The sequence below is a fragment of the Ahaetulla prasina genome, chromosome 3 (genome assembly GCF_028640845.1).
Source record: "Ahaetulla prasina isolate Xishuangbanna chromosome 3, ASM2864084v1, whole genome shotgun sequence".
NCBI lineage: Eukaryota > Metazoa > Chordata > Lepidosauria > Squamata > Colubridae > Ahaetulla > Ahaetulla prasina.
The window spans coordinates 8,996,833-9,008,059 of NC_080541.1; the positions used below are offsets into that span (position 1 = coordinate 8,996,833).

Consider the following 11,227-nt stretch of genomic DNA (forward strand, 5'->3'; position numbering starts at 1 on the left):
GTTTTTCTGTAATATGCAAATAATAACGATTCAAGATTTGATGGTATCTTGGCAGGGGAAGAAGGGCCGGGGTGGCTCAGTGGCTAAGACACTGAGCTTGTCGATCGAAAGGTCAGCATTTCAGCGGTTTGAATCCCCAGTGCCACGTAATGGGGTGAGCTCCCGTGACTTGTCCCAGCGTCTGCCAACCTAGCAGTTCGAAAGCAGGTAAAAAAGGCAAGTAGAAAAATAGGGACCACCTTTGGTGGGACGGTAACAGCGTTCCGTGCGCCTTTGATGTTGAGTCATGCCAGCCACATGACCACAGAGACGTCTTCGGACAGCGCTGGCTCTTTAGCTTTGAAACGGAGATAAGCACTGCCCCCTAGAGTTGGGAATGACTAGCACATATGTGCGAGGGGAATCTTTACCTTTTTGGCAGGGGATGCAATCTAAAAATTTGAGTGAGAACATGCCTTCTCCGTCTACAAATTGTATAGCACGGGTGTCAAACTCAATTGCTCCATGTGACGCATCATGACGTATTGTGACATTTTTGCCTTTGCAGAGCTGGGGTGGGCGTGGTCTGCTTGTGACGCATCCAGCCCACAGGCCGCCAGTTTAACAGGCCTTTTGTACAGGGATAATGGGAGAATATGTCAAATTGCAGAGTGCATTGAAGTACAGGTAATCCTTGACGTATGACCACAACCGAGCTCAACTTTCTGTTGTTACATGGATCAGTTGTTCAGTGAATTTTACCCCATTTTGCAAACCTTTCTTGCCACAATTTGTTAAGTGAATTCCTGGAGTTGTTAAGTTAGTAACACGATTGTTAAGTGAACCTGGTTTCCCCCATTGACTTGGCTTGTCAGAAGGTTGGAAAAGGTGACCATGTGACCCTGGGATATTGCAACCATCATAAATATGAGTCAGTGACCAAGTACTTGAATTTTGATCACGTGACCATAGAGATGCTGCAATGGTTGTAAGTGTGAAAAAGGGTCATAAGTCATTTTCCCCTGCCATTGTAACTTTGAACGGCCACTAAATGAACCGTTGTAAATTGAGGACTACCTAAAGTCCCATCTGGAAGTGACTGTTGTGTCCCACCAGCTGTCAGTGGAGCTGGCAGCAGACTTGGATGATGAGAAGGTTGGGGAGGAACTTAGGTCAGTCCTGGAGTCTGGGGAAGGCTCTATGGATGCTCTGCGTTGGGAGCAGAAATAGGGTCAGGGCTGCCTGACATTTCCCAGATGCCTTCAGAGTCACAGATAAGTGGGGACGAAGAACAGATGTGGCCTGTTCCAGATGTGCCTATGCGCAAAGCTGTCAAGAGAAGAGAAGATCTGAGTACCAGGAGCCGAATCAGAAAGAAAGGCACATGTGGATGCTGAATGGCCCCTCCCTGGCTGGGGAATAAATAGAACCTAAAGGGGAGTGGTGGGAAACAACATTCAGATTTATTTAGGAAGATTTGTGTCAGTTTTGGAAGACAATTTTCTTTTTTTGCTTCTTAACTGCCACATATTTTAGCTGGGGAAGTTGGGAGGGGGTTGTTGTTGGAGTGGTAGAAAGTTAGTCATAACAACATTCCATATTCAAGGACATCCTGCATCTGATGGAGACTGCCTGAAGATTGTATCCACTTGAGTGTGAAGAGTTGATTGGACATTGTGATGAACTTGTGGGTGTGGGGCAGGGCTGTGAACTGTCAGCTGGGTGTGGAAAACCTGGAAGCTTTCAGATTTGGGTTTTCCCAGCTGTGCCAACATGACATCTCTAATAAATTTGAACTTTGAGGAACCTCAAGCCTCAGAGCTTTATTTCGTTGGGGGGGTGTTCCTTGGAACCCTGACAATTTGTCTCAGAAGCTGTTTGAGAGAGTTTAATTTACAACTTTGTGACTGGAAGTTCCCTGGCAAATATCCAAGGACTGATAAAGTTGGTATTTCAGTTAACCCCTGGAAGGATTATTGCCTCGACTGTGTGAATGCCGTGAATTCACAGTAGTTAAATAAAGAGGGGTTTTTTCTTGGTTCTGCTAAGGCTGGGTCAGAACAGTGTCTAGGGAAGAAATGACTGTGTCAGGCCTGGAAACCATACGAGGCCTTAGGTTTCCAGACGCTGCCACATTTTTCCCCTGAGGGGAAGGAGGGGGATTGAGGGGTATGGTGACATTCTTTAAGCGGTCAAGGTCGGATTGTGTTCACATCTGCAGAAGGAGTGGCAAGAAGATATTCGAATAAACTGGGAGAACGTGGGACCATGTGACCAGCAAAGGGCTTAGTGGGGTGGGACTCTTGGGGTTTGTATAACTGGGAAAAGAATCCGGAAGTTTCAGTTTTGGAATTTCACTCATCGTGTGCCAGTTTCCTTATGCTAGTAAAGAACTCTGAAAGACAATGGCTTCTGAGTTTTTTTTATGCAGAAGAGGTTTTTCTGGAACCTTGACAGACTGAGTAGAGCTTTCTGAGTGCACAACATGAAACTGCAGAAAGGGTTAAATGGATATATTTGTTCAGTAAAAGAAAGGAGAAGATGTGAGATTTCTAAGAATAAGATTTGGTTGCTGGTAGAGACTGGGAAGATCTGAACCACTATTAAGTCACCACTTCCACACTGCTTTCAAGTAATACAACTTAACCACAACTTCATGATTTCTTTTATGAGTTCCCTTGAGCCAGCCTGTGATTGCATCTTTGTGCTCACCCTCTTTGTTAAAATTTGAAAATGGGTTGGCAACTTCACAACGGTAACTTTACAGGGCAACCTGCAAACAAGTATTTTGAAAATGTGAAACCACATTTTCTCTACCAAGATAAAGTCTGCAACAGCACAAAGCACAGAGAAATATTGATGCTCCCAGAACTCTTCGAGATCAGCCGCCCGGGGTGAAATGTAAAATTTGTTACTACCGGTTCCATGGGCGTGATTTAGTGTGTGTGAGTAATGTGACTAGGTGGGCGTGGCCAACTCTTTTTTTTACTTTTAAAAGCATTTTTTCTACAACTTCTTCTGCCTAAGAGGTTGTAAAAATGCTTTTAAGAGCCTCTGATGATCCCTGCTGAGCTGTGCGATCATCAGAGGGTTTTTTTAAAAAAACTTTTAAAAGCATTTTTTCAGCTGAAGAAAAAATGCTTTTAAAAGTAAAAAAAAACCCAACAACCTCTGATGATCGCGCAGCTCAGTTGGGCATGGGGGTGGGGGGATGGGGGCAGGGATTTTTGCTACTGGTTCTCTGAACCACCTGCCACCATCGCTACTGGATCAGGCGATCCATTCTGAACTGGGAGCATTTCATCCCTGCAGCCGCCCCCAAGGTTTTGGGTACCAGGGACCGGTTCCATACAGAAAGGTTTATCCATGGACAGGAGGGGCTGTGGTTTCGCATGTTGCCTGCATCCTGTGAATCGCGCTTTGCTTGATTGTACACCGCCCTGAGTCCTTCGGGAGAAGGGCGGTATAAAAATTTAATAAATAAAATAAATAAATAAATAAATAAATTCCACAGCCTGGTTTCTGGCATGCCACAGATTGGTGCTGGTCCCCGGACCAGGGACTGGGAACTGGGTACTCCTGCTCTAGAAAATCCACAAACAGACACCCAAACATTCAATCATTGCCCTAGAATGTGCTTGAGCTCTCTGGGTTGTCGGTAGGACACCCCGAACCCAGCTGATTTACAATGCCTTTATTCAGTGGTGGGATTCAAGTAATTTAACAACCGGTTCTCTGCCCTAATGATTTCTTCCAATAACCAGTTTGCCAAACTGCTCAGAAAGTTAACAACCGGTTCTGCCGAAGTGGTGCGAACTGGCTGAATCCCACCACTGCCTTTATTCCAGCACAGAATCTCGGCACGAAGTGAATCAAAGCCAGCGCTACGAGCCTCCATCCTCCGGCCGATTATGGAGGGCCATACTCCCTATTCCTCTCCAGCTGTCCTGAACACCAACAATCACACTCCTCGTGACTCTCGCATTTCCACTGTGCTTGATGCTCACCCGCTTGCTGCTGCCATTCTGCGCAGAACTCAGTTGCTCAACCGTATAGAATAGTGTTGTGGTCCGCCAGCAGCCTGCAGAGCTGGCAACGGTATTGGACAGCGATGAGGCTGAGGTAGAACATGGGCCAGTCCTGGAGGCTGGGGAAGGCCCAGATGAGGGCTCTGCGTCAAAGGCTGAGGTGGGGCCAGGGCCATTGGGGAGTGAGGTGCGGACTCCAGAGCCTCCAGAGACTGACAGTAGTGAGGCAGAGGAACAGGAGGAGCCTGTTCCTAATGCACGCATGAGAAGAGCTGCCAGAAGGCAAGAGCAGCTCAAGCAAAGAGGACAACTTGGGAGTTGGGCTAAGAGATGATTGGCCCCTCCCATAAGGCTTAAAAAAGACCAGCACCGGCGTTTGAGCTCTTTGCTGGAAAACAACATTGATAGCTTCATCTTGTTGCATTTGTTTTGTATCGGTGTCTTCTGAACTTTTGCCAAGAAAGGCCTTTGGCAGTTTGCCTAATTGGACCAAGGTTGGTGATAGGACTGAGGAATTGTGTTGGGAGGAATTTGCTTTAATTTGGTTGAACTACGCTGAGAATGAAGTAATTCTCAGCTGTTCGAATAAAGTTGGTTTGTTTTTACACTGACTGAGTTTCCTACTACCTACTTGGGCCTGGGTCACAACAAATAGAATAGAATTTTTTATTGGCCAAGTGCGATTGGACACACAAGGAATTTGTCTTGGTGCATACACTCTCAGTGTACATAAAAGAAAAGATGCGTTCATCAAAAATCTACCCTCTCCCCATTAGTCCCACCATCCTCTCAAGTGACAGGGACAACTCCCTGGGCTCCAGGGCTCCCCCCCCCGCACACTTTGGGGCAACCCTGAGATGGTGTGCCACCACTGTTTCAGAGGTTGACATGGATATTGTAGTAACCTATGTGCCTCTTCTTTTTAGATCAGCAAATCTGACTACATTTTTAGATTTATGAGCCAGCAGTGTGCAGCAGCTGTTAAAAAAGCCAACACAGTTCTGGGCTGCATAAACAGAGGGATAGAATCAAGATCACGTGAAGTGTTAGTACCACTTTATAATGCCTTGGTAAGGCCACACTTGGAATATTGCATCCAGTTTTGGTCGCCACGATGTAAAAAAGATGTTGAGACTCTAGAAAGAGTGCAGAGAAGAGCAACAAAGATGATTAGGGGACTGGAGGATAAAACATATGAAGAACGGTTGCAGGAACTGGGTATGTCTAGTTTAATGAAAAGAAGGAGTTGGGGAGACATGATAGCTGTGTTCCAATATCTCAGGGGCTGCCACAAAGAAGAGGGAGTCGGGCTGTTCACCAAAGCACCTGAGGGTAGAACAAGAAGCAATGGGTGGAAACTGATCAAAGAAAGAAGCAACTTAGAACTAAGGAGAAATTTCCTGACAGTTAGAACAATTAATAAGTGGAACGACTTGCCTTCAGAAGTTGTGAATGCTCCAACACTGGAAATTTTTAAGAAAATGTTGGATAACCGTCTGACTGAGATGGTGTAGGGTTTCCTGCCTGGGCAGGGGGTTGGACTAGAAGGCCTCCAAGGTCCCTTCCAACTCTGATGTTATGTTATGTTATGTTAATTACTTAATACGGATAACCAATTCTGAAGAATAATGTATATAGTTCCTGTGGAAAGGCGAGAGCATAGTTCTGAGTTCCATCTCTGATTTCCCCTAGAAAGAGAATCTCCTTTAGTTGCTATAGTACTTATGGATAATTCTCAACCTGCAAACAGTTCATTTAGCAAACGGTTCAGTTACAATTGGCACTGAAAAAATTTGAAAGATGTTCATTTTTTCACACTTACGACCCTTGCATCATCCCTTTGGTCACGTGATCCAAATTCAGATGCTTGTTAATTGACTCATATTTATGACGATTGTAATGTCCGGTGGGTCATGTGATTGATTCCCTTTTGTGACCTTATGACAGGGGTCTGCAAACTTGGCTTTTCTAAGACTTCTGGACTTCAATTCCCAGAGTTCCTCAGCCGACAAAGCTGGCTGAGGAACTCTGGGAGTTGAAGTCCACAAGTCCTAAAAGAGCCAAGTTTGCAGACCCCTGCCTTATGACATTTCTTTTGTGACCTTTAGACTGTCATTTCGAGACAGCCAACTATCTGAAATGGCATCGGGACTCCTGCCTGAGCAGGGGGGGGGCGGGGGTTGGACTAGAAGACCTCCAAGGTCCCTTCCAGCTCTATTCTGATTGAGATTGACAAGCGAAGTCCATGGGGGAAGCCAGATTCACTTAACAGCTGTGCTGCTAACTTAACAGCTGCAGTGATTCCCTTAACAACTCTGTCAAGAAAGGTTGTAAAATGAGACAAAACTCACATAACAACCGTCTCACTTAGCAACATAAGTTTTGGCCTCAAATGTGGTCATAAGTTGAGAACTACGTGTATTGTCATGTCATTGCCTACTAAGCCTTCTCTGTGGGGGCTCCCACCCTCTGGAACGAACTTCCCCCGGGTTTACGCCAAATAACTGACCTTCGGACCTTCCGCCGCGAATTGAAAACACATTTATTTATTCGCGCGGGGCTGGCTTAAATTGTATTGGTTTTAAATTTCTATTATTAATTTTAAGGGTTTTTTTAGTTTTATATATTTTAAAGTTTTTAGGCCAACTATATAATAAGTTTTTTAATTTGTATTTTAATTGTATATTGTACCGTTTTGTTTTACCTTGGCTGTACACCGCCCTGAGTCCTTCTGGAGAAGGGCGGTATAAAAATCAAATAAATAATAATAATAATAATAATAATAATAATAATAATAATAATAATAATAATAATAATAATAATAATAATAAGCCTTCCACCAGCAGGTGGAGCTTTAAGAACCATGCAAGTTCCTTCCTTTCTCTCTCTCTCTCTCTCTCTCTCTGTGTGTGTGTGTGTGTGTGTGTGTGTATCTTCTAACTGTGATTGGAATTAAAAATATCTATCAGGTGAACCGGTAGTAAAAAATACTTTAAAACTTTAAAAAGGAAAAAAAAAAGGTTCCAACGATCATGCGGCAAAGCTGTTGTCTATCAGCTGTGCCATGCAATCCTCGGAGCCTTTCCCCCCCCTTTTTAAAGCGTTTTTTTAACTACCAATCTACTTTGTGTTTTCAAAAAGAATTTGGTAAAAAAAAATATTTACAGAGAATTGCTGGATTGCTTCGGATTCCTAGGAAGTCATGGAATTTTATGACCTCCTCCTGACACCCATCCAGAAGCAAAAAGGAGTCCTTGGCCGATAACAATTCTCGAGGCAAAAGTAACACTTGATCTCGTAATGCTAGCCAGAAACTCCAACAGGTTTTAAGTTTCTGGATTTAAAAGATGAAACCACAAAGCTCAGAACGTTTCCTTTTTCTCCCAAGGTTGGAAACCTTGTTGTTGTTTTTGGTATGAGAGCAGAGACTTTTTTAGAGATGCGAACCCAGAATCATTTAGCAATGTAACATCTATAAGCTGCCTCTTAAACTACCGTGTTTTTTCGGAGTATAAGACACACCGGAGTATAAGATGCACCTTATTTTTTGAGGAGGAAAATAAGAAAAAAGCTGATTGGCAGGTGGATTGGTCTCCTGGAATACCGTTGTTCCCAGAGGTGAATTTTAGCAACAGGTTCCTTGGTTGTGAGTTCTGTGCCTTGCTTTTTTTTTTGGGCTTTTTTTCCCTGCCTCTGAAATTCCATTTCAGAAAAAACCTTTTTCTGCCTCTGAAAGTCTCCAAAACAGAACTTAAGGGAAAAAAGCCTCTGAAGCTCTGTTTGGGAGCTTCTTTTCTGAAGCTCCGTTTGGGGCTTTTTTTTCTAAGCTCTGTTTTTTTTCTGAAGCTCCGTTTCTGATGCTTTTTTCAGTCTCTGAAATCTAAGTTTGAGAAGCTGGGTGGGTTACATTCAGAGTATAAGACACACCCAGATTTTCACCCTCTTTTTTGGGGGGGAAATTATACTCCGAAATATATGGTAAGTAGGCAGCTGTTGAAATTATGGCACAATACACATAATAAAATCAGAATGCAAAATGTTTGTCGTCACCCTTCCTCTGCCACTTGACGTTTTTGAACTCTATAGGCACTCGGGAAGCCCGACATGGTTATGTTATGGTTACAGAAGACAGCCACAAACAATCCATGAGAGCTACACATGGAGAATGTTTGCCTAAAATAGTCACTTGCACTTTCATAAGGAAGCAAAAAAAGTCCAGAGCTCCCTCATGCTTTGTCACTAGTTGTTTAAGGGAAGTACACGGAATAAATAGTTAATTTTTTTCCTTCCATAGAAGTTAGACCGCATCATTTTAGTTTCAGTTGCTTTTGCATCTGTCCTCAATAATAGGAAACCCTTAAAATCTCATCTGCATATGTACAGTCAATGAAGTTATAACAAATTTCTGGAATATAATTGCTCCAGTGGTGAAGCAATATTTTTACTACCAGTTCTATGGATATGGCTTGGTGGGCGTGGTGTGGCCTCGTGGGCTTGGCTTGGTGGGCTTGGCAGGGGAAGGATACTGCAATATCTCCATTCCCACCCCACTCCAGGGGAAGGATATTGCAAAATCTCCATTCCCACCCCACTCGGGGGCAGGCCAGAGGCGGTATTTGCTGGTTCTCCAAACTGCTCAAAATTTCAACTACCGGTTCTCTAGAACCTGTCAGAACCTGCTGGAATTCACTCCTGAATTGCTCCAAGTATTTACATAATTACACTGGGCAGGAAGACAGATCGGTTTATAGATATTACCATTTGAAATCTTTTCAGCCTCTCTCTGTTTCTTTTCTTCTGGAATGTCTACAGTATGTAGATTCTCAATCATTCTGGAACCATTCAAAAATGCTGACATTTAAATGTGATTTGATAAGGTCTTGTTGTAACAAAGAAGGGACGTGGTAGCTCAGGGTTTAGGACATTGAGCTTGTCGATTGAAAGGTTGGCAGCTCAGCGGTTCGAATCCCTAGTGCTGCCGTGTAACGGGGTGAGCTCCTATTACTTGTCCCAGCTTCTGCCAACCTAGCAGTTTCAAAAGCACGTAAAAATGCAAGTAGAAAAAATAGGGACCACCTTTGGTGGGAAGGTAACAGCGTTCCGTGCACCTTTGGCGTTGAGTCATGCCGGCCACATGACCACAGAGACGTCTTCAGACAGCGCTGGCTCTTCAGCTTTGAAACGGAGATGAGCACTGCCCCCTAGAGTCAGGAATGACTAGCACTAACCTTTACCTTTACCTTTACTGTTGTAACAGTTGTCTACATTTTGATTCAATTGATATAGTGAATCCTGGTCTAGTGGAGATAGGAGATAAGAGACATATAATACTTGAGATAGTATTGAGCTAGAATTTCGTTATTCTTTTCCATTGGCCATGTAGTTGATAAAACCTGGGACATTTTGGCTTGGCCTTCTTATGATGGACCCTTTCCAGAGGTGTGAACATCAGGTCTGAAAATTCTCAATAACGTTCCCATCATCTAGTCTCTGAAGTTCAAACAAACAAAATTGGAGGCCACTGAAGTTGGGGAAGGCTGAATTAAAGCAAGTCAATTCATCTTCAGGTAGGAGAAGCTTGGTAAAATAGGTTAGTCCAGCTTGACAAATGTTTCAATATCCCACAAAGATAATTATCTGCATAAATTCTAGATTCATGCACAAATTAATCAGTCTGGAGATCAGTGTCTTTTAAATAAAAGAATTGGGCTTATTATCATAGGATGTCTTATTTTGGGGGAAACGGGTACTAGGAAAATAAGTTAGTCCAGCTTGACAAATGTTTTGATATTCCACAAAGTTAATCATCTGCACAAATACGGGAATCTTACACAAATTAATCACTATAAAAATCAGTTTCTTTTTTTAAAACAAGATGGATGTGCTTGGAAAGAAATAAATGATCTTTTGAATGACAGTAGCGAAATGAAAAAGCTCAGATCTTGGACTCTTCTGAAGTATCCATTTGAGTAGCACACTCTTCTTCTTCCTTGAAAACTTTCTGAAGCAAGTCTTTGATGCTTTTCTGAGTTTTACCCTTCTGTCTCCCCACTAGATAATAGATCAGAGGGTTAATGCTGCTATTGATGCAAGCAAATAAGTAGCCACATTGTATAATATTGTCATTTATAGACAGCATCATGTACCAGATCAAATGAATGGCATTTAGTGGAAAAACCAAGACTAAAAAGAAGAAAAGAGCGAGCAAGACGGCTGTCAAAAGCTTCCTCCGTCTTTGGCTTTTAGATATGAAGCAGATTTTGATAAATAAGACCACACTGGAGATGGTCATAAGTGGGAGACAAAGCACAGCATTAACAATGAATGGATACATGATATATTTTTTAGTTTGAAATCCAGCCGCAGCTACAATTACGAAGTAAATTGAAGAGAGGATGAAGGAAATGGTCCAGATGACAGCACACAAAGTAGTGAACAGATGTGCCGGCCGGTGGCATCGATACCAAATTGGGAAAAGGACCGAAACACACCTGTCGATGCTGATGACGGTCAGGAGAAATTGTCCCGTACTGTACATTAACAGCAGGACCGTTTGGAAGAGTTCATAGGTAAAGTCACAATACAGATGTGTAAAAAGCCAGTGGATTTTGATAATCACCACAAAGATGAGAAAACCGAAGTCCGCAACCGAGAGGTTGATAATATAAATGGCAAAACTGTTCCTCTTAACGGAGAAGCCCAGCAACCAGATCACGAGGCCGTTGCCCAACATTCCCAACACACACAAAAACATAGTGAAGAATGTCAAAAAAAGGGCTTCTTCATTTATGCTGGATTCATAACAGGTTCTGCGTTCGCCACTGGATGTCGCATTGATTGGTGCTAAGACACTGAATGGAGAGGGGGTTGCCATATCCATTATGCTCAAGTCCTTTTCTCTTGCTTCTGTGGCTTCAAATATTCCTGCTGGAACGAAAGAGAAACAGATGGCATTAGCCTTGGTCACAGTTTCTAAATTCATATTGCAAGGTGGTCTCTAGATTATCATTAGGAGCTCTGGTGGTGCAGTGGTTAGAATGCAGTATTGCAAACAAACTCTGCCCACAGTCAGAAGTTCAATCTTGACAAGCGTGAGGTTGACTCAGCCTTTTATCCTTCCAAGGTCAGTAAAATAAGGACCCAAACTGTTGAGGGCAATATGCAAATAATATCCTACTTTATAAACTGCCAAAAAGTGCTATAAAGCAGGGGTTTCCAAC

At 43.1% G+C, this 11,227-nt stretch overlaps 1 protein-coding gene across 1 annotated transcript; it reads right to left on the minus strand.

Annotated features, from left to right (window-relative positions):
* Positions 1-9,942: 9,942 nt before the first annotated feature.
* On the minus strand, positions 9,943-10,887 carry LOC131194194 (mas-related G-protein coupled receptor member H-like). Its single transcript, XM_058174919.1, has one exon. The coding sequence runs from the start codon at positions 10,885-10,887 to the stop codon at positions 9,943-9,945; it is 945 nt and encodes a 314-aa protein (XP_058030902.1).
* Between the last annotated feature and the right edge of the window lie 340 nt (positions 10,888-11,227).